Source organism: Entelurus aequoreus, linkage group LG09 (genome assembly GCF_033978785.1).
Source record: "Entelurus aequoreus isolate RoL-2023_Sb linkage group LG09, RoL_Eaeq_v1.1, whole genome shotgun sequence".
Lineage (NCBI taxonomy): Eukaryota > Metazoa > Chordata > Actinopteri > Syngnathiformes > Syngnathidae > Entelurus > Entelurus aequoreus.
In genome coordinates, this window is record NC_084739.1 from 2802172 (window position 1) to 2826649 (window position 24478).

Below are 24478 nucleotides of genomic sequence, written 5' to 3' on the forward strand. Positions count from 1 at the left end.
AAAAGGACCTTATTTTCACCATACCTGGTTGTCCAAATTAGGCATAATAATGTGTTAATTCCACGACTGTATATATCGGTATCGGTTGATATCGGTATCAGTAATTAAGAGTTGGACAATATCGGAATATCGGATATCGGCAAAAAGCCGTTATCGGACATCCCTACTCCCAACCTTGTGGGAACAGTTTGGAGCGGGCCCCTTCCTCTTCCAACATGACTGTGCACCAGAGCACAAAGCAAGGTCCATAAAGACATGGATGACAGAGTCTGGTGTGGATGAACTTGACTGGCCTGCACAGAGTCCTAACCCGAACTTGATAGAACACCTTTGAGATGAATTCGAACGGAGAGAGCCAGGCCTTCTCCACCAACATCAGTGTGTGACCTCACTAATGCGCTTTTGGAAGAACGGTGGACAATTCCTATAAACACACTCCGCCACCTTGTGGACAGCCTTCCCAGAAGAGTTGACGCTGTAATAGCTGCAAAAAGGTGGACCCACGTCATATTGAACTCTATGGGTTATATAGTCCTATTTATATAGATGGCACTTCAAGTTCATATCTGAGTCAAGGCAGGTGGCCAAATACTTTTGTCAATACAGTGTGTCTTCTCTTTATGTTCAGCGAGACGTCATCTTGGTGCAACACTTGCAGCTACCGTGTTCATTGTTGTGGTTTTATGCTGTGTCGTTGCCAGGAAACGTGAGTATTGTACAAACGCGTGACCTTTTTTTGTGTTTGATTTCCTTCATAAACAAATATATTGTTTGTTAAATGACCAGGATTGTGTAAGAAAAGGACCCCCACTGATCCAAACGCCAATAAGACTGAGGGAAACGATCCAGACGGCGATACGACTGAGGAAAGTGTAAGTAGTTACAATGTGGAATTGACTTCACATGAGAAATATTTGGACTTAAAGCACAGCCCTGTGGATCCTTACATGTTGCATTAGCACTTCTATAGGCCAGTGTTTTTCAACCACTGTGAGATATTGTCTGGTGTGCCGTGGGAGATGATGTCACTTCACCTCAATGTTTATTTATATAGTCCTAAATCACAAGTGTCTCAAAGGGCTGCACAAGCCACAACGACATCCGCGGTACAGAGCCCACATAAGGGCAAGGAAAAACTCACAACCCGGTGGGACGTTGATGTGAATGACTAAGAGAAACCTTGGAGAGGACCGCATATGTGGGTGAGAGGGAGAGGGGGGCAGAGGAGAAAATAAAAGAAACGGCAGATCAACTGGTGTAAAAAGGGGTCTATTTAAAGGCTAGAGCAGGGGTCACCCAACATTTTTGAAACCAAGAGCTACTTCTTGGGTAGTGATTAATGCGAAGGGCTACCAGTTTGATACACACTTAAATAAATTGCCAGAAATAGCCAATTTGCTCAATTTACCTTTTAACTCTATGTTATTATTAATAATTAATGATATTTACACTTAATTGAACGGTTTAAAAGAGGAGAAAACACGAAAAAAATGACAATTAAATTTTGAAACATAGTTTATCTTCAATTTCGACTCTTTAAAATTCAAAATTCAACCGAAAAAAAGAAGAGAAAAACTAGCTAATTCGAATCTTTTTGAAAAAATTAATAAAATAATTTATTGAACATCATTAGTAATTTTTCCTGATTAAGATTAATTTTTGAATTTTGATGACATGTTTTAAATAGGTTAAAATCCAATCTACACTTTGTTAGAATATATAACAAATTGGACCAAGCTATATTTCTAACAAAGACAAATCATTATTTCTTCTATATTTTCCAGAACAAAAATTTTAAAAGAAATTCAAAAGACTTTGAAATAAGATATAAATTTGATTCTACAGATTTTCTAGATTTGCCAGAATAATTTTTTTGAATTTTAATCATAATAAGTTTGAAGAAATATTTCACAAATATTCTTCGTCGAAAAAACAAATTAAAATGTATTTATTATTCTTTACAATAAAAAAAATAAATTTACTTGAACATTGATTTAAATTTGCCAGGAAAGAAGAGGAAGGAATTTAAAAGGTAAAAAGGTATATGTGTTTAAAAATCCTAAAATCATTTTTAAGGTTGTATTTTTTCTCTAAAATTGTCTTTCTGAAAGTTATAAAAAGCAAAGTAAAAAAAAAAAAAGAATTTATTTAAGCAAGTGAAGACCAAGTCTTTAAAATATTTTCTTGGATTTTCAAATTCTATTTGAGTTTTGTCTTTCTTAGAATTAAAAATGTCGGGCAAAGCGAGACCAGCTTGCTAGTAAATAAATAAAATTTAAAAAATAGAGGCAGCTCACTGGTAAGTGCTGCTATTTTTAGAACAGGCCGGCGGGCTACTCATCTGGTCCTTACGGGCGACCTGGTGCCCGCGGGCACCGCGTTGGTGACCCCTGGGCTAGAGTATACAAATGAGTTTCAATATGATAACCTAATTGGGTTCAAAATATTTTTTGCAAACCAGTAATTATAATCCGCAAATGTGCTGTCTGGAGCTCGGCGGAGTAACCGTTCAATACTACTCCATATCAGTAGGTGGCAGCCGGTAGCTAATTGCTTTGTAAATGTCGGGAATAGGGTTGCAAAGGGGTGGAAAGTTTCCGGGAAATTTCCGGAAAACTTTCCGGAAATCTACCACGGTAAGTTAAGCTCGGGAAGTTTGGAAATAATGACAATTTTTTTAATTATTCAAAGTTGGACTCCGTCCATGGGAATTAATGGGAATATATGGGAATGAATGGGGAATTACAATAATGATATATTATTGGGCACTTGTCTCTGTGCTACTGCATCCTTGTGGCATTTTTTATTCTTTTCAATCCAACAAAACAATACACAGCAATACCATAACAATGCAGTCCAAAACCAAACCCGACCCAGCAACATTCAGAACTGCAATAAACAGAGCAATTGAGAGGAGACACAAACATGACACAGAACAATCTAAAAGTAGTGAAACAAAAATGAATATTATCAACAACATTATCAATATTGGTAACAATTTCAACATAGCAGTGATTAAAAATCCCTCATTGACATTATCATTACAGACATTAATAAAAAAAAAAGAACAATAGTGTCACAGTTGTCACACTTGCATCGTATCTCATAAACTTGACAACACATTGTGTCCAATATTTTCCACAAAGATAGAATAACTCATATTTTTGGCTCATTTAATAGTTAAAACAAATTTAAATAATGGATCCCATATTCCAATATATGACTCATTATTATATAAAAAAAAAATTCATTTTTTTCTACTGATATCATCTCCATAGCTTGTGTATACCAGTCAGAATGTGTTGGACTATCAACATCAACATTTGTGGCATTTTTTGACGTAGCTCTTTGCACAGTATTTGCAAATGTACACAGCCTTTCCGCCTACATTGGTGGGGGTGAAATGTCTCCACACATCAGATGGTGTACGTGGCATTATTCTGTTTGTGTTTACCGTATTTTGCGGACTATAAGTCGCAGTTTTTTTTCATAGTTTGGCCGACTTATATTCAGGAGCGACTTATGTGTGAAATGATGAACACATTAGCGTAAAATATCAAATAATATTATTTAGCTCATTGACGTAAGAGACTAGACGTATAAGATTTCATGGGATTTAGCGATTAGGAGTGACAGATTGTTTGGTAAACGTATAGCATGTTCTATATGTTATTTGAATGACTCTTACCATAATATGTTACGTTAACATACCAGTTGGTTATTTATGCCTCATATAACGTACACTTATTCAGCCTGTTGTTCACTATTCTTCATTTATTTTAAATTGCCTTTCAAATGTCTATTCTTGGTGTTGGCTTTTATCAAATACATTTCCCCAAAAAATGCGACTTACTCTATACTCCAGTGCGACTTATATGTGTTTTTTTCCTTCTTTATTATGCATTTTCGGCCGGTGCGATTTATACTCCGGAGCGACTTATACTCCGAAAAATACGGTATTTATTCTTGTAAAACACTAATGCAATGCCACACACACAGATATAAATAGTCAGCTAAACAATTGGAGTAGTCTTTAAAAATATTTGACTCATGGACAAATGAATAGAACTAGGCTAGATGAATAAATGAACAGTCAATCAGCATGCTAAATCAAACTATAAGCTACATTCTTGTATGACAACAGAATGGCTAGCAGAACAGAAGGCAGAGGAAACTACACCTTTTGATCTAGTATTTGCTAGTTGAACTTTACACATCACAAAAAAGGTCAATTCGGATCGCTAACGTTGTTAGCATAAAGGAATGGGATTTAACATAGAGAAAATTAGCATCAGGGCTAACAGAGAAATATTTCCGGTTCATTACGAGACTGTGGTGGTACATAAACCTAGCTGGCTAGAGATATTGGCCCCAAAATCATTGAACAAGTACAGGAACAGCTAGCTAGCTTGAGTGGAAGTCTGCTGGAGTAGTCTACAGTCATACAGTAACAAGCAATATTAAACTTAAATACCATAGATCAAATATATTTACCCCAGTAATATCATCAACACTTACCTGCCTGGATGAAGTCCTTGGGCTCAAATACTAGTGTGGTCTCAATAGCCCTGCTGTAGTGTATAGCATGCTGGGAATGATCTGTGCATGTGATGGAAGAATGTACTGCACATGTGATGGAGGAATGCACAGTGCAGGGTTGAAATTCTACTGAATTTGCATTAAATCAGGTTTTTTTTAGCTAATAATCATGCTGCAAGATCTAGCATGTTGCATTCAATGTTTATTCCCATGAATTACAATGGAAAGTTTCCAACTTTGAATATTCCCGGAATTTTGCAACCCTAGTCGGGAACATGTTTTGTCGGGATCACAACATGCGGGCGACAGCAGGAGGCAGCTTGCAGGTAAAAAGGTATCTAATGCTTAAACCAAAAATAAACAGAAGGCATTGAAGCTTCGGGGATGGCTATGGAAAACGAAACTGTTAGAATAATTGTTTCTAAATGATCACAAAAACTTTGTGTTACATTGAGGGTCTGGTGAAAGGACAAAAGCTGTCTTTGAAACCTACCAAGAGTAAGGCTCGTAAAACTCCACTGTGTAGGGGGGAAGCAAGATGAAGGTGTTCCTGTGTTCTTTCATGTATGGTAATCAACAGAAAGATATTGTTCTAACCCAAGGACTTCAAAGCAGAGAGAAGACAGGCTCTGCCCAATTTCCAGACGACCTCTTTTTGAACCTCCTTTTTGAACTGGTTTACAAACGTCTTTTTGAACTATTTTATGTACCTCTTTTGGAACTGTTTTACAAACTCTTTTTGAACTGACCTTTTCTGTGAATTGTTTATGACCTTTTCTGTGAACTTTTTGCGACCTTTGTCCTTTGGAAACAGCGGTGGCCATGTGGTCGGGGAGGGTCCAAAATAAAAGAAGGAGGCGTGCAATCTTTTGGCAGAGCGTGCTGAGATACCGGACAAGGGTACAGTGTACAGACGACTCTCCTCAATAATGAGTCCAAATTTAGTTCTGTCTCTGTTTAATTCTTTGCCTCTTGTCTTGTTTAATAGATGTCATCAGTGTTTGAACCTGACAGAAAGTAAAACTGAACTGGATGCAAAGTAAACTAAAACAGAATGCTGGACGGCAGCAAAGACTTACAGCGTCTGGAGCAGCAGACGGCGTCCACATGCTTGGTTATGGTTTAAATTCATATCCAACAATTGCGACCACGATTTTTTTACTGTCAATATCGGCTGCTGATTTACATTTTTTTATGTTTTCTGCTGGTGGTGTGCCTCTGGATTTTTTTCAATGGAAAAAATGTGCCTGGGCTCAGAAAAGGTTGAAAAACACGGCTCTAGGCTACGGATGTCAATTCTTATGTCCACATCTGATCTATTTAGAGAACCTCTGTACAGTTTTATCCAACATGGTTTGTTCTCAATCCTACAATGCCGTGTGAGCAACGTTCAGTTGTTCTTCTGCTACCGCCGCCAGGAAGTACGGCTTGGTCGCCACAAACTGCTTTTGTGTGACGTGATTGACTGTGTTGACTCTCATTCTACCTTTTTTGTTTCCTGCAGGTGTTGCTGCATCAGCGTGGTAAGTCTAATTTGATTTACTTCTCGGGTAAACTTACTTTAGGGCCTGATAGCGTGTACAAATTATAACATTCTGGGCCTCATATACAAACCCCAAAACCGGTGAAGTTGTCACGTTGTGTAAATGGTAAATAAAAACAGGATACAATCATTTGCAAATCCTTTTCAACATACATTTAATTAAATAGACTGCAAAGACAAGACACTTAAAGGCCTACTGAAATGATTTTTTTTTATTTAAACGGGAATAGCAGATCCATTCTATGTGTCATACTTGATCATTTTGCGATATTGCCATATTTTTGCTGAAAGGATTTAGTAGAGAAAATCGACGATAAAGTTGGCAACTTTTGCTCGCTGATAAAAAAAAGCCTTGCCTGTAGCGGAAGTAGCGTGACGTCACAGGAGCTAGTATTCCTCACAATTCCCTGTTGTTTACAATGGAGCGAGAGAGATTCGGACCGAGAAAGTGATGATTACCCCATTAATTTGAGCGAGGATGAAAGATTCGTAGATGAGGAACGTTACAGTGAAGGACTTGAGAGGCAGTGATGGACGTATCTTTTTTCGCTCTGACCGTAACTTAGGTACAAGCTGGCTCATTGGATTCCACACTCTCCTTTTTCTATTGTGGATCACAGATTTGTATTTTAAACCACCTGGGATACTATATCCTCTTGAAAATGAGAGTCGAGAACGCCAAATGGACATTCAGTGCCTTTTATCTCGACAATACATCGGCGAAATGCTTTAGCTACGAGCTAACGTGATAGCATCGTGCTTTAACTGCATATAGAAACAAAAAAATAAACCCCTGACTGGAAGTATAGATAGAAAATCAACAATACTATTAAACCGTGGACATGTAAATACACGGTTAATGCTTTCCAGGCTGGCGAAGGTTAACAATGCTGTGCTAACGACGCCATTGAAGCTAACTTAGCAACGGGACCTCACAGAGCTATGCTAAAAACATTAGCTCTCCACCTACGCCAGCCAGCCCTCATCTACTCATCAACACCCGTGCTCACCTGCGTTCCAGCGATCGGCAGAAGGACGAAGGACTTCACCCGATGCGTTTGGCGGCCCGGAGACGTAGGAAGTCAAGGTGAGGTCGGCGGCTAGCGCGGCTAGCGCTCCAACAAAGTCCTCCTGGTTGTGTTGCTGTAGTCCGCTGCTAATACACCGATCCCACCTACAACTGTCTTCTTTGCAGCCTTCATTGTTCATTAAACAAATTGCAAAAGATGTCCAGAATACTGTGGAATTATGAAATGAAAACAGAGCTTTTTGTATAGGATTCTACGGGTACCATAACTTCCGTTACTCGGACTTCGTCACGCGCATACGTCATCATACCGCGATGTTTCAGCCGGATATTTCCCGGGAATTTTAAAATGTCACTTTATAAGTTAACCCGGCCGTATTGGCATGTGTTGCAATGTTAAGATGTCATCATTGATATATAAACTATCAGACTGCGTGGTCGCTAGTAGTGGCTTTCAGTAGGCCTTTAATGTTCAAACTGGTAAACTTTGTTATTTTTTGCAAATATTAGCTCATTTGGAATTTGATGGCTGCAACATGTTTAAAAAAAAAGCTGGCACAAGTGGCAAAAAAGACTTTGAAAGTTGAGGAATGCTCATCAAACACTTATTTGGAACATCCCACAGGTGAACAGGCTAATTGGGACCAGGTGGGTGCCATGATTGGGTATAAAAGCAGCTTCCATGAAAAGCTCAGTCGTTCACAAACAAGGACGGGGCGAGGGTCACCACTTTGTCAACAAATGTCTGAGCAAATTGTCCAACAGTTTATGAACAACATTTCCCAACCAGCTATTGCAAGGAATTTAGGGATTTCACCATCTACGCTCCGTAATATCATCAAAAGGTTCAGAGAATCTGGAGAAATCCCTCAGGCTGTACTGCATCAAAAACTGACATCAGTGTGTAAAGGATATCACCACATGGGTTCAGGAACACTTCAGAAACCCACTGTCAGTAACTACATTTGGTCGCTACATCTGTAAGTGCAAGTTAAACCTACTCAGGGCGGACACTCTAACCACTAGGCCACCTACTCAGTGGCCTAGTGGTTAGAGTGTCCGCCCTGAGATCGGTAGGTTGTGAGTTCAAACCCCGGCCGAGTCATACCAAAGACTATAAAAATGGGACCCATTACCTCCCTGCTTGGCACTCAGCATCAAGGGTTGGAATTGGGGGTTAAATCACCAAAAAATGATTCCCGGGCGCGGCTACGCTGCTGCCCACTGCTCCCCTCACCTCCCAGGGGGTGATCAAGGGGATGGGTCAAATGCAGAGGACAAATTTCACCACACCTAGTGTGTGTGTGACAATCATTGCTACTTTAACTTTAACTTAAAACTCTACTATGCAAAGCCAAAGCCATTTATCAACAACACCCAGAAACGCCGCCGGCTTTGCTGGGCCCGAGCTCATCTAAGATGGACTGATGCAAAGTGGGAAAGTGTTCTGTGGTCTGACGAGTCCGCATTTCAAATTGTTTTTGGAAACTGTGGATGTCGTGACCAAAGAGGAAAAGAACCATCCGGCTTGTTCGAGGCGCAAAGTGTAAAAGGCAGCATGTGTGATGGTATGGGGGTGTATTAGTGCCCAAGACATGGGTAACTTACACATCTGTGAAGGCGCCATTAATGCTGAAAGGTACATACAGCTTTTGGAGCAAGATATGTTGCCATCTAAGCAACGTTACCATGGACGCCCCTGCTTATTTCAGCAAGACAATGCCAAGCCACATGTTACATCAACGTGGCTTCATAGTAAAAGAGTGCGGGTACTAGACTGGCCTGCCTGTAGTCCAGACATTGAAAATGTGTTTGGCATTATGAAGCCTAAAATAGCAGAAGGGAGACCCCCGGACTGTTGAACAACTTAAGCTGTACATCAAGCAAGAATGGGAAAGAATTCCACCTGAGAAGCTTCAAAAATGTGTCTCCTCAATTCCCAAACCTTTACTGAGTGTTGTTAAAAGGAAAGGCCATGTAACACAGTGGTGAACATGCCCTTTCCCAACTACTTTGGCACGTGTTGCAGCCATTCAATTCTAAGTTAATTATTATTTGCAAAAGAAAAATAAAGTTTATGAGTTTGAACATGAAATATGTTGTCTTTGTAGTGCATTGAACTGAATATGGCTTGAAAAGGATTTGCAAATCATTGTATTCCGTTTATATTTACATCTAACACCATTTCCCAACTCATATGGAAACGGGGTTTGTAAAAAAAAGCATGTAAACAAACAGCTTGGGCCTTAAGAGGTTAATAAGTTGAGGTCCCGACTGTTTACTCCAACTTACATATGCACGTCAACTAATGATGGGACTCGTTTCCAGACAAGGATCCCTTGGCTCACCTGCCTGAGATCGCAGGGGTGGTGGGATGGAAGACCATGCGCCGCGTGGCGATGAAAAGCGGGATGAGTCACGTCGCCATCGAGGATTGTGAACTGAATTGCCCGACCGATTCTGAGGAGCGGACGCAGCAGCTGCTGAGGAAGTGGGTGGAGAGGCAGGGAAAGGACGCCATGAAAAACTTGGTAGAGACCCTGGAGAAGATCAATCACAAGGACACAAGGCAGAAAGTGGTGAATATTTTAATATAGAATGTATTAATTAGGGGTGTAACGGTGCGTGTATTTGTATCGAATCGTTTCGGTACGGGGGTTCCGGTTCGGTTCGGAGGTGTACCGAACGAGTTTCCACACGGACATATTAAGTAGCGTAACACACGTTGTGTAAACAATGCACACCGAGGCACAACACACGGCATGCTAGCAGCTAACGGGCTAGGATAGACTGACCATACGTCCTCTTTTCACCGGACATGTCCTCTTTTGCGGAGTTTCTTAAATGTCTCAAATGTCCGGCATTTTGAGTTAGGGTTGCGTGTATTTTCAATGTACGTTCAGGGTTAAGAAGGGGTTAAAAACAAAACAAAGCCGCAGCATTGGTGAGGGAGGGGCAGAGACAGAGAGAGAGAGAGAGTTATGATAAACGTCGCCAGCCTCTGCTTTTTATCCATAGATTTATCACATTTAATTTCTTATTACCTATAGCGGGGGTGTGAAAAGTGTGCATTTGCGGCCCACAGCTAATGTTTTAATGGCCCACGGCACATTCTAAAAATACTATTAAAATAAACAAAAACATAACAAAAGTGAAATAAAAAAGCTTAAAAGGTTAAATGTAATTTAGAAAAAGTTGCAATGTTGACTAATAAAACAAAGCTGTTTTTTTTTTTTCTTTCAAACTGTCATTGCTCAAAACATAATATTGAATCAAAATCAATGTTATTATGAATTATTGACCTATCCAAGGTTCCCATTACTTCACATCAAATATTCCATTAAGAAAAATATTTTTGGTGGAAGATGTTGCAAATTTGGTAAATAAATAAACAAAAAAATGTACACTACCTTTCAAAAGTTTGGGGTCACATGGAAATGTCCTTATTTTTGAAGGAAAAGCACTGTACTTTTCAATGAAGATGACTTTAAACTAGTCTTAACTTGAAAGAAATACACTCTATACATTGCTAATGTGGTAAATGACTATTCTAGCTGCAAATGTCTGCTTTTTGGTGCAATATCTACATAGGTGTATAGAGGCCCATTTCCAGCAACTATCACTCCAGTGTTCTAATGGTACAATGTGTTTGCTCATTGGCTCAGAAGGCTAATTGATGATTAGAAAACCCTTGTGCAATCATGTTCACACATCTGAAAACACTTTAGCTCGTTACAGAAGCTACAAAACTGACCTTCCTTTGAGCAGATTGAGTTTCTGGAGCGTCACATTTGTGGGGTCAATTAAACGCTCAAAATGGCCAGAAAAAGAGAACTTTCATCTGAAACTCGACAGTCTATTCTTGTTCTTAGAAATTAAGGCTAGTCCACTAAATTGTTTGGGTGACCCCAAACTTTTGAACGGTAGTGTACAGTATATTTTGTTGTTTTCTTACTGTACCGAAAATGAACCGAACAATGACCTCTAAACCGAGGTACGTAGCGAACCGACATTTTTGTGTACCGTTACACCCCTAGTAAACACCCTACACTCCACTGATGATGGAGAAAACCATCAGTCTCAGCAGCAAATGTTGACATGGTATTATGTGAGTTGTTATTTGACAAAGTGCATGTGCGTATCACTCTTTATGCACTTGAACTTACCAAAATGATTGACTAAATATTGGTGAAGCGTGGATGTGGATAGCGGAGAATGTCGTTGCACTTTTTAGCCACTTTGAAGGATAAGCAAGGGAATGCACTGAAAGCCAGTGTAATGTTTTATTAGGGACCGATGTCCCAAAGGGACAGAGGACCCTATTGTATTTCTAGCGTTGTATTATTATACCGCCGCCTCTTTGAGCTGTAATTTGACCCCCTTAACATGCTTCAAAACTCACCAAATTGGACACACACATCAGGACTGGTGAAAATTGCGATGTAATCAAAAAACCAAAACTCAAAATTGCGCTCTAGCGCCCCCTAGGAAGAAAACACAGACACAACTGCCTCTAACTCCCAGTAGGAATGTCGTAGAGACATGAAACAAAAACCTCTATGTAGGTCTCACTTAGACCTAGATTTCATACACTGACAACCCCCAGCAAAAATCAACAGAAGTTTGCAATTCCCCCTTCAAAACAAAAGTTGTGTAAAAACAGTCACCTTTTTTCAAACATTATCTCCTCTGAGCGCGTTTGTCGTGTCGGCTTCAAATTAGCACAGGAGAGAGATTGAACCCTTCTGATTAAAAAGAGTTTTAATTACTGCTCCGGTTTGGATTTTATGAGCCCTCAAAAGTCGGTCCCGTCCATCGCTGCTTGCAGCTTTAATTTATTTAGTTTTGGACTTAGTAATTGGAATGCATTATATGGCTTTGTCATCGTTCGTGTGTGTGTGTGTGTGTGTGTGTGTGTGTGTGTGTGTGTGTGTGTGTGTGTGTGTGTGTGTGTGTGTGTTTTTAAGTTAAAAGTAAAGTTAAAGTACCAATGAAATGATAGTCACACACACACTAGGTGTGGCGAAATTATGCTCTGCATTTGACCATTCACCCTAGATCACCCCCTGGTTTGGTGAGGGGAGCAGTGAGCAGCAGCGGTGGCCGCGCCCGGGAATCGTTTTTGGTGATTTAACCCCCAATTCCAACCCTCGATGCTGAGTGCCAAGCAGGGAGGTAATGGCTCCCGTTTTTATAGTCTTTGGTATGACTCGGTTTGAACTCACGACCTACCGTTCTCAGGGCAGACACTCTAACCACTAGGCCACTGTGCATGTGTGCTCAACAAGGAAAAGTACCTTCCATATGGTCCCAACACAGAAAACCATTGCATCTAATATAGAGCCAAATACTAGAGTCTGTGAACATTGCTCCAAAGTCAGGATTTTTTGTTGTTGATTTAATGTGCGTACAAGAGTAAACATTGACAGGTGCAGCGATATATGATCAAACAAGACGGCAGCTAAAGAAGGACTCCCCGGAAAAAACCCGCCAGGTGAACAAGCTGATTTGACGACTTCCGGTGCTGACGTAACACAACCCGCGTCCCATATGTGACCATAGGATGAACAAATACACTACAGTATTAAGACTATAGTGGCCATTGACAGTTAGCTTGTACAGCTGGGTTGCCCAAAGTGCGGCACAGGGGCCATCTGGGGTCCCTGACTCCTTTGTCATCGGCCTTAAGCACATTACAAAAAACTAAAAAATATATAGATCTCATTTGCACCCCCTGGTGGTGAAATCTATCAAAATGAGGGTGGTCCCAAAAAGGAGGGATTTTTTAATTTGACTGTGGGTCGCTTTTAAAAGTGCTCCCCCCTCTGGTCAACATATGAAATAGCACTGAGGGGGGAAAAAAACAACAACATATGAAATAACAAGTGTGTGTAAGAAATTGAAATGTGCCCCCTTTGGCCAAAATTAATTTAAAATAAATAAATAAAATACTGTATGTATATAGAGACATACTGGAATAACTTGAAGTAAATAATGAAGATTGAAAAACAATTACAAAAACAAAACAATTAAATAATGAACTAAAAGTGTTTCAATGTGCTGCAGAGGAATGCATTATTTTTTTACAACACATTTTCTCAGGTTTGGTAGATGAGCTGTTTTTATGTCATTATATTGTAACATGGGGAATAAAAGTAAATGTCTGTAAATAAAAGCACAATTTTAGATGATTAATAAAGAGCAACAGTGTTTGTAAGGAGAATATTTGGATGGTATTTTATAATAAACATAATTATATTGTTGATGCAAATTGACTGCTTTGAACAATAATTTGTATGACATTCGAATCGACATCCACTTATTAAAAAAACATTCTGCACATTTATGTATTTTACTCTGCTTTTTAAACCTCAGTTCTGTTGAACTCATAAACGGTTTGGTTTTTGTTCAGTGAAAGTGTTCAGTTCAGTTTCAGTTTCCTTCCAGCATCACCAGCAGGTGGCAGCACTACACACAAGAGACCAGCAGGTGGCAGCACTACACACAAGAGACCAGCAGGTGGCAGCACTACACACAAGAGACCAGCAGGTGGCAGCAGATAAGTTCTCTTGTCGGTAACGAATATTGATGAATTGATGATTGGTGAATTGATAGCAAGTATGTGATATTTAAATGACATCATGGAAGGATTTGGCCTCCATTGTGGTTGCAGTCCCAACAGCATACACTTGTTGTAAAAAGAGACCATATCAGTCCGATACTGATGCCAACCTTTGCACTGATACCAGTATGGCTTTGTGAAAGTAACTTTGAGACAACTGTTGAAGAGTGTAACGTAAATATGATGTCATTGACGGTAAAGAAGGTTCCATGCGGCCACATTTTGATAGACACATCATGTGTTGTCTTCATTATAACACTTATATAAGACTTTTAATGTCATTTTGATAGTAGGCTATAATAGACACTTACATCATGTGTTGTCTTCATTATAACACTTACATAAGACTTTTAAAGTCATTTTGATAGTAGGCTATTACAGATAATATAGACACTTACATCATGTGTTGCCTTCATTATAACACTAATATAAGACTTTTAAAGTCATTTTGATAGTTAGCTAATATAGACACTTACATCATGTGTTGTCTTCATTATAACACTTATATAAGACTTTTAAAGTCATTTTGATAGTAGGCTAATATAGCTAATATAGACACTTACATCATGTGTTGCCTTCATTATAACACTTATATAGGACTTTTAAAGTCATTTTGATAGTAGGCTAATATAACTAATATAGACACTTACATCATGTGTTGTCTTCATTATAACACTTATATAAGACTTTTAAAGTCATTTTGATAGTAGGCTAATATAACTAATATAGACACTTACATCATGTGTTGTCTACATTATAACACTTATATAAGACTTTTAAAGTCATTTTGATAGTAGGCTAATATAGACACTTACATCATGTGTTGCCTTCATTATAACACTTTTATAAGACTTTTAAAGTCATTTTGATAGTAGGCTAATATAGCTAATATAGACACTTACATCATGTGTTGCCTTCATTATAACACTTATATAGGACTTTTAAAGTCATTTTGATAGTAGGCTAATATAACTAATATAGACACTTACATCATGTGTTGTCTTCATTATAACACTTATATAAGACTTTTAAAGTCATTTTGATAGTAGGCTAATATAACTAATATAGACACTTACATCATGTGTTGTCTACATTATAACACTTATATAAGACTTTTAAAGTCATTTTGATAGTAGGCTAATATAGACACTTACATCATGTGTTGCCTTCATTATAACACTTTTATAAGACTTTTAAAGTCATTTTGATAGTAGGCTAATATAGCTAATATAGACACTTACATCATGTGTTGCCTTCATTATAACACTTTTATAAGACTTTTCATTTTTTGCAGCTCCAGACCATTACTTTTTTGTAGTTTTGGTCAATATGGCTCTTTCAACATTTTGGGTTGCCGACCCCTGCCTAACCCTAACCTAAACCTAACCCTGACCCAAACCTAACCCTGACCCAAACCTAACATGTTACATATAAATTCCCTTCTCTTTTTTTCCAAAACTACTCAAGGCGCTACGGACAGAAATGCGTCTGTCTCTCCGCCTGTCAGTGTGTGGTCATGTGCAGTGATGGTGCAAAGCAGACCACACCCTCTTTACTCCACCCCTCCCATCAACATACTCTCTCTCTCTCTCTCTCCTCTTTTGAATAAGTCACTTTGGCACCATGGAGCCCAGCAGTCCAAAGAAGATCCAGTTTGCGGTGCCGCCGCTGCAAGGCCAGTTGGATCCTCAAGCCTCGGAGCAAGTGAGTGGGGTGGCCTGACTTTGTCGCGGCTCAATGGCTATGTGTGCTCTTTGGCTGAATGTGTGTGTGTGTTTTGTAATGGGTGGGCCCGGTGTGGTTCCGTCTCACGCTGCTTTCAACTTCTCACGCTTGCCAAGCCAAAATGAGAAACTTTTCCAAGCCGATGATGAAGATGTGGGCATGACATCACTCAGTCATCTGCATGACATCACGTCGCGTTCACTCAGTCATCTGCGAGTGGCACTAGGAACTGTCAATGTGACAATCTCAATAAAGTTAGGCTCAGTCGTTGAAACATATACTGTAATATTCTACATGCTAATTGTATGATATAAACATATCATATACTGTACATATATTATGTAAATATTACATATGTGTAGAGATGTTCCATCCTTTGTAACTGATAAATGCTTTAAAATGTAATATCGGAAATTACCGGTATCGGGTTTTTTTTATCGGTATCGTTTTTTTTTGTTTTTTTTTTAATTAAATCAACATAAAAAACACAAGATAAACTTACAATTAGTGCACCAACCCAAAAAACATCATATATATATCAATATATATCAATACAGTCTGCAAGGAATACAGTCCGTAAGCAGACATGATTGTGTCCACTAATAGTACTAACCTTTAACAGTTCATTTGACTCATTTTCATTCATTACTAGTTTCTATGTAACTGTTTTTATATTGTTTTACTTTCTTTTTTATTCAAGAAAATGTTTTTCATTTATTTATCTTATTTTATTAATTTTTAAAAAAGGGACATTATCTTCACCATACCTGGTTGTCCAATTTAGGCATAATAATGCGTTAATTCCACGACTGTATGTATCGGTATCGGTTGATATCGGTATCGGTAATTAAAGAGTTGGACAATATCGGAATATTGGATATTGGCAAAAAGCCATTATCGGACATCCCTAATGGTAATTGTTATATATTGTATATATGATATAAACATATAATATAATATATCAGTATATATCATATACTGTACATATATTATGTAAATATTACATATATGTAGAGATGTTCCATCCTTTGTAACTGATAAATGCTTTAAAATGTAATATCGGAAATTATCGGTATCGTTTTTTTTATCGGTATCGTTTTTTTTGGTTTTTTTTTAATTAAATCAACATAAAAAACACAAGATAAACTTACAATTAGTGCACCAACCCAAAAAACATCATATATATATCAATATATATCAATACAGTCTGCAAGGAATACAGTCCGTAAGCAGACATGATTGTGTCCACTAATAGTACTAACCTTTAACAGTTCATTTGACTCATTTTCATTCATTACTAGTTTCTATGTAACTGTTTTTATATTGTTTTACTTTCTTTTTTATTCAAGAAAATGTTTTTCATTTATTTATCTTATTTTATTAATTTTTAAAAAAGGGACATTATCTTCACCATACCTGGTTGTCCAATTTAGGCATAATAATGCGTTAATTCCACGACTGTATGTATCGGTATCGGTTGATATCGGTATCGGTAATTAAAGAGTTGGACAATATCGGAATATTGGATATTGGCAAAAAGCCATTATCGGACATCCCTAATGGTAATTGTTATATATTGTATATATGATATAAACATATAATATAATATATCAGTATATATCATATACTGTACATATATTATGTAAATATTACATATATGTAGAGATGTTCCATCCTTTGTAACTGATAAATGCTTTAAAATGTAATATCGGAAATTATCGGTATCGTTTTTTTTATCGGTATCGTTTTTTTTGGTTTTTTTTTAATTAAATCAACATAAAAAACACAAGATAAACTTACAATTAGTGCACCAACCCAAAAAACATCATATATATATCAATATATATCAATACAGTCTGCAAGGAATACAGTCCGTAAGCAGACATGATTGTGTCCACTAATAGTACTAACCTTTAACAGTTCATTTGACTCATTTTCATTCATTACTAGTTTCTATGTAACTGTTTTTATATTGTTTTACTTTCTTTTTTATTCAATAATTTTTTTTAAATTTATTTATCTTATTTTATTTTTTTTTTAAAAAGGACATTATCTTCACCATACCTGGTTGTCCAATTTAGGCATAATAATGTGTTAATTCCACCACTGTATATATCGGTATCGGTTGATATCGGTATCGGTAATTAAAGAGTTGGACAATATCGGAATATTGGATATCGGCAAAAAGCCATTATCAGACATCCCTAATGGTAATTGTTATATATTGTATATATGATATAAACATATAATATATCATATACTGTACATATATTATGTAAATATTACATATATGTAGAGATGTTCCATCCTTTGTAACTGATAAATGCTTTGAAATGTAAAATCGGAAATTATCGGTATCGTTTTTTTTTTTATCGGTATCGTTTTTTTTGTTTTGTTTTTGTTTTTTTAATTAAATCAACATAAAAAACACAAGATAAACTTACAATTAGTGCACCAACCCAAAAAACATCATATATATATCAATATATATCAATACAATCTGCAAGGAATACAGTCCGTAAGCAGACATGATTGTGTCCACTAATAGTACTAACCTTTAACAGTTCATTTGACTCATTTTCATTCATTACTAGTTTCTATGTAACTGTTTTTATATTGTTTTACTTTCTTTTTTATTCAAGAAAATGTTTTTCATTTATTTATCTTATTTTAATAATTTTTAAAAAAGGGACATTATCTTCACCATACCTGGTTGTCCAATTTAGGCATAATAATGTGTTAATTCCACGACTGTATATATCGGTATCGGTTGATATCGGTATCGGTAATTAAAGAGTTGGACAATATCGGATATCGGCAAAAAGCCATTATCGTAGGGGGGGGGGGTATTAAAAAAAAATAAAAAAAACATTTTTTTAAAATTTTTTTTTACATAAATAAATACAATCATGTGTGCTTACGGACTATATCCCTGCAGACTGTATTGATCTATATTGATATATAATGTATATATTGTGTTTTTTTATGTTGATTTCATTTAAAAAACAATTTTTTTATTTATTTTTTTTATTTTTTTAAATTTCTTGTGCGGCCCGGTACCAATCGGTCCGCGGCCCGGTGGTTGGGGACCACTGTTCTATACATTATATAAAAATATAATATATTAGTATATATCATGTACTGTATATATAATATGTAAATAATACATATATATTATATTTTATATTGCTTCTACGGTACATTTTTAGTCTACTTTATACCTGCATTATCCTTTCCATCCTTACACTTTCCATCCTTTGCAACTGAGCTACTGTGGAACAATTTCCCTTGTGGATCATTAAAGTTTGTCTAAGTCTATATTGTACATGGTAATTGTTATATATTGTATAAACATGTAATATAATATCATGTACTGTGTATATAATATGTAAACAATACAAATATGGTAGAATAAGTGTGCGCTATTTGTCACGTGGATGACATCACCGTGGGACGTTCAAACAAGACGTGGTCACGATGATGATGTTTGTTGTTGTTCATTCCCAATGATGCTGTAACTGATGTGTGTCTGAAGTATTGCAAATGTTCTTTCAGCTCTGAAAGACACTTACCCTATTTTTCCCGACTATAAGGCGCACCTAAAATCTTCTCATTTTCTCAAAAATCGACAGCGCGCCTTATAACCCTAATGCACGGCGTGATTCTGGTTGTGCTTACCGACCTCGGAGCTATTTTATTTGGCACGTGGTGTAATGATAAGTGTGACCAGTAGATGGCAGTCACACATAAGAGATACGTGTAGACTGCACTATGATGGCGGTAAACAGCGCCAAAAACTTTAAATGTTCGTTTTGAAAATATAGAACATTACACACGGCGCTCAAAAATCTGTCAAAATGTTTTTAGTAGGACTTTGGTAAGCTATGAAGCCACACCGCTTGATGGATTGTACTGTGCTTCAATATAGGAGTATTATTATGCTGTGTGTATAAGGTAAGACATATTATCTGCTGTTTTGAGTACCTTGAAAGTAGAAAAGTGCTGTCCAAGTATAACCCATTTACCATTTGATAAGTGTGATCAGTAGATGGCAGTCATACATAATAGATACATGTAATATGACGACAGTAAACAACACCAAAACTTTAAATGTTCCATTGAGAATATAGGACATTACACACGGCACACAAAAAACTATGAAGCATTGTCGGCGCGTTACGGCTACAGTAGTCAGACGTACTGTGCTTCAACATACGAGTATGACTATGGTGTGTGTATAAGCTATTAGACATTTTATTGGGCGTTTTGTTTCGCCATATTATGCAAAAGCAACTTTTCTTACCTTCTGGTACCTGCTGATCTGTATTTGGGATCTGTATAAGTCCTGAAAATTTGTACTTGTCCGCCTTTGTAGTCCGTGCAGACACCGTAGTCGATAAGCTTCTACTTTTTCTCTATCTTCTTGTTATGTGACATTCATCCTCCGCTGTTGCCATTTGTAATATAAAGTAGTGTAAAGTTCTTACTTATATCTGTCAGTAAACTCGCCATGAAAGCACTAAAACATACCGGTATAGTGACTTTACATTATTCACCCAAGGAACTTTAGTTATTAGAGAGTTCCGGTCGGACGTTTTTTTCACTGGGACACATTCCATGTTATGTAGACCACAAGGAAGTCTTTTACATTTAGAAACAAATCATAATATGACTCCTTTAATGCGCCTTATAATCCAGTGCACCTTATAATCCGGTGCGCCCTATGGTCCCAAAAATACGGTAGTTTTTAAAAAAAACGCTTCATGTGTACACTGTTCAATAGATCCGTCGGAGAAGACCGACTCCTGCCACCCTGCAAATCTACAGACAACCTGGTAGGGGTGACACACACACACACACACACACACACACACACACACACACACACACACACACACACACACACACACACACACACACACACACACACACACACACACACACACACACACACACACACACACACACACACACACACACACACACACACACACACACACGCACGCACACTCTTGTATTTGTTGCCTTCTTGTGACCTCCAAAAAAATGCCTCCCTCTTTAGGACCAGCCTTTCTAGATATATAAAGAAGTGTATTTACAACATTAATAATATATACATACTATGCACATATAAAAAAGCTTGTTGTGAAAAATTCACAATTTCACCAAAAAAGCCCATAGAATTTTGGCAGTATTATAATAAAAGTCGTCATTTTACTTGACGCAAGTCAAAATTTTACAAGAAAAACGGATCATTTGTGCAATATTATAATAAAAGTTGGAATTTTACTCAATAACAGTCGCAATTTTACAAGAAAAGCTTGAAATGTTGGCAATTTTATGAAAAGAGTCGTCATTTTACTCCACAAAAGTCACAAATTTACAAGAAAATGTTAAAACGTTGGCAATATTATAAAAGTCATAATTTTACTCAAAAAAGTTCACTATTTTACAAGAACACCAAAAAAAATTGGCAATATTGTGAGTCAGAATTTTATATGACTAATGTATTTTCGCATTTAAAAGTAATAATTTTACATAAAAAAGTCATAATTTTACGAGAAAATGTTGCAATATTACAGAAACAGAAATAATATGAGAAATTGTTCCCAATTTTATAAGAAAAAAGTCGACACATTGTGAGAAAAACACGGCTTTTAGTTCATTTTTATTTTATTTGGAATGTTTTGTTTTTAATGGTTTTTTAATCTTCATTATTTACTTCAAGTTATTACAGTATGTCTCTATATACATATTTATTTATTTATTTTTAAATTAATTTTTGCCAAAGGGGGCACATTTTACTTTTTACACACACTTGTTATTTCACATGTTGGCCAGAGGGGGAGCACTTTTAAAAGCGACACACAGTCAATTAAAAAAAAACCCTCCTTTTTGGGACCACCCTCATTTTGATAGATGTCACCACCAGGGGGTGCAAATGAGACATTGTCTATTAGATGCAATGTTATTGATTTATGTCATCACTTGTTCACACCTCCTCATATGGAAGATACTTTTCCTTCTTCATGTCTCAAGAAGGCTAGAAATACAAGAACACACACACACACACACATTGTTGTATTTGTTGCCTGCTTGAGACCTGAGAAAAATGCCTCCCTCTTTAGGACCAGCCTTTCTAGATATATAAAGAAGTGTATTTACAACATTAATAATATATACATACTATGCAAATATAAAAAAGCTTGTTGTGAAAAACGAGTTGTAATTTCACAAGAAAAAGGTCACAATTTCACAAGAAAAACTTAGAATTTTGGCAGTATTATAATAAAAGTCGTCATTTTACTCAACGCGAGTCAAAATTTAAGAATTAAAACTGAACATTTGTGCAATATTATGATAAAAGTTGGAATTTTACTCAATAACAGTCGGCAATTTTACGAGAAAAGTTTGAAATGTTGGCAATTTTATGAAAAGAGTCGTCATTTTACTCCACAAAAGTCAGAATTTTATAAGAACATTTTCAAATGTTGGCAATGTTATAATAACAATCTGAATTTTACTTGGCAAAATGATGACAAAAGTCATAATTTTACTCAAAAAAGTTCACTATTTTACAAGAACAACAAAAAAAAATTGGCAATATTGTGATAACAGTCAGAATCTTATATGACCATTTTGCATTAAAAAGTAATCATTTTACATGAAAAAAAAAAAGTAATAATTTGACATAAAAAAAAAGTTATAATTTTACATAAAAAAGTAATTTTACGAGACAATATTGCAATATTACAGAAACAGAAAGAATGAGAAATTGTTCCCAAAGTTGACACAATGAGAGAAAAAGACTGCTTTTAGTTCATTTATTTTTTGGGGAATTTTTTGTTTGTAATTGGTTTTTAATCTTCATTATTTACTTCAAGTTACTACAGTATAATAATAAATAAATGTCTCTATTTAATTTTTTTTATTAATTTTGGCCAATTTCTTACACACACTTGTTATTTCATATGTTGACCAGAGGGGGGGGAGCACTTTTAAAACCGACAGTCAATTTGAAAAAAATCCCTCCTTTTTGGGACCACCCTCATTTTGATAGATGTCACCAGCAGGGGGTGCAAATGAGACATTATCTATTAGATGCAATGTTATTGGGACCATGATTTATATCATCACTTGTTCACACCTCCTCGTATGGAAGATACTTTTCCTTCGTCATGTCTCAAGAAGGCTAGAAATACAAGAACACACACACACACACACACACACACACACACACACACACACACACACACACACACACACACACACACACACACACACACACACACACACACACACACACACACACACACACATGGGATCAGCATCCATCAGTTGGGTCCTCACACTGACATAACTCTAATCTAATAAAAGTTCCATTATGGTTTGACAAGCCTCCCAATCCTCACCCTGCACTTCTTCCACACCTCTCAGGTCCTCTCAGGTCCTCTCAGGTCCTCTCAGGTCCTCTCAGGTCCTCTCAGGTCCTGCTCACATTCTAAAGGTGTTTTGTTCCCACTAAGGCCATGTTGCCAACGCAGTAAATGAACTGCATGTAGACTTGCCTCCCTGTCTACGTCCATGTTTAAGTGTGTGTGTGTGTGTGTGTGTGTGTGTGTGTGTGTGTGTGTGTGTGTGTGTGTGTGTGTGTGTGTGTGTGTGTGTGTGTGTGTGTGTGTGTGTGTGTGTGTGTGTGTGTGTGTGTGTGTGTGTGTGTGTGTGGGACTAATGGAAATGTTCCATTTAGTCAACTCAGCTCAGTCGGCTTCTTAGGGGCTTCCATCAAGTGTTCTATTTACAACACCACTCCCTACACGGACTAAGCCATATGTTTTCCAGAATGCTGAAAACATCCCCTCCTTCCTTTGTATTTACAATTCATGGAAATAAAAAATGTTCCATGGTCGTCATTAAAACAAATCAATGGGATCACAAATCCGTGGCAGTATCTCGATATGCAAACCCCGTTTCCGTATGAGTTGGGAAATGGTGTTAGATGTAAATATAAACGGAATACAATGATTTGCAAATCCTTTTCAAGCCATATTCAGTTGAATATGCTACAAAGACAACATATTTCATGTTCAAACTCATAAACTTTTTTTATTTGTGCAAATAATCATTAACTTTAGAATTTGATGGCAGCAACACGTGACAAAGAAGTTGGGAAAGGTGGCAATAAATACTGATAAAGTTGAGGAATGCTCATCAAACACTTATTTGGAACATCCCACAGGTCAGGGGTCGGCAACCCGCGGCTCTGGAGCCGCATGCGGCTCTTTAGCGCCGCCCTAGTGGCTCTCTGAAGCTTTTTCAAAAATGTATGAAAAATGGAAAAAGATGAGGGGAGAAAAAAAAAGTTTTTGTTTTAGTATGGTTTCTGTAGGAGGACAAACATGACACAAACCTCCCTAATTGTTATAAAGCACACTGTTTGTATTAAACATGCTTCACTGATTCGAGTATTTGGCGAGCGCCGTTTTGTCCTACTCATTTTGGCGGTCCTTGAACTCACCTTTAGTTTGTTTTGATGTATAACTTTCTCCGACTTCCTAGGACGTGTTTTATGCCACTTCTTTTTCTGTCTCATTTTGTCCACCACACTTTTAACGTTGTGCGTGAATACACAAAGGTGAGTTTTGTTGATGTTATTGACTTGTGTGGAGTGCTAATCAAACATATTTGGTCACTGCATGACTGCGAGCTAATCGATACTAACATGCTATTTAGGCTAGCTATATGTACATATTGCATCATTATGCCTCATTTGTAGCTATATTTGAGCTCATTTAGTTTCCTTTAAGTCCTCTTCATTCAATTTATATCTCATGACACACTATCTGTATGTAATATGGCTTCTAATTTGTTGTGGCTCCAGACAGATTTGTTTTTGTATTTTTGGTCCTATGAGTGGGGGCCGACATCCGGGCAACTGAGCTACATACGGGTTCTTCGAGCCAAAGCAACCAGACTGGCGTTGAAAACAAACCGTTGCCATTACTCTTTAACCTGTCGACCT

At 37.1% G+C, this 24478-nt stretch overlaps 1 protein-coding gene across 4 annotated transcripts in view; it reads left to right on the forward strand.

The window, feature by feature from the left end:
- LOC133657061 (uncharacterized) overlaps positions 1-24478 on the forward strand; it is a 67768-nt gene that overhangs the window by 13401 nt on the left and 29889 nt on the right. Inside the window, exons 6-12 of one of the 4 annotated variants that reach the window (XM_062057959.1) lie at positions 629-706; positions 787-872; positions 6044-6062; positions 9438-9688; positions 13557-13684; positions 15342-15435; positions 20240-20291. In XM_062057959.1, coding sequence (XP_061913943.1) covers positions 629-706; positions 787-872; positions 6044-6062; positions 9438-9688; positions 13557-13684; positions 15342-15435; positions 20240-20291 — 708 coding nt within the window. Of the gene's footprint in view, positions 1-628; positions 707-786; positions 873-6043; positions 6063-9437; positions 9689-13545; positions 13685-15341; positions 15436-20239; positions 20292-24478 lie in introns of all 4 variants that reach the window. The other 3 variants (XM_062057960.1, XR_009827219.1, XM_062057961.1) reach the window with 3 other exon arrangements.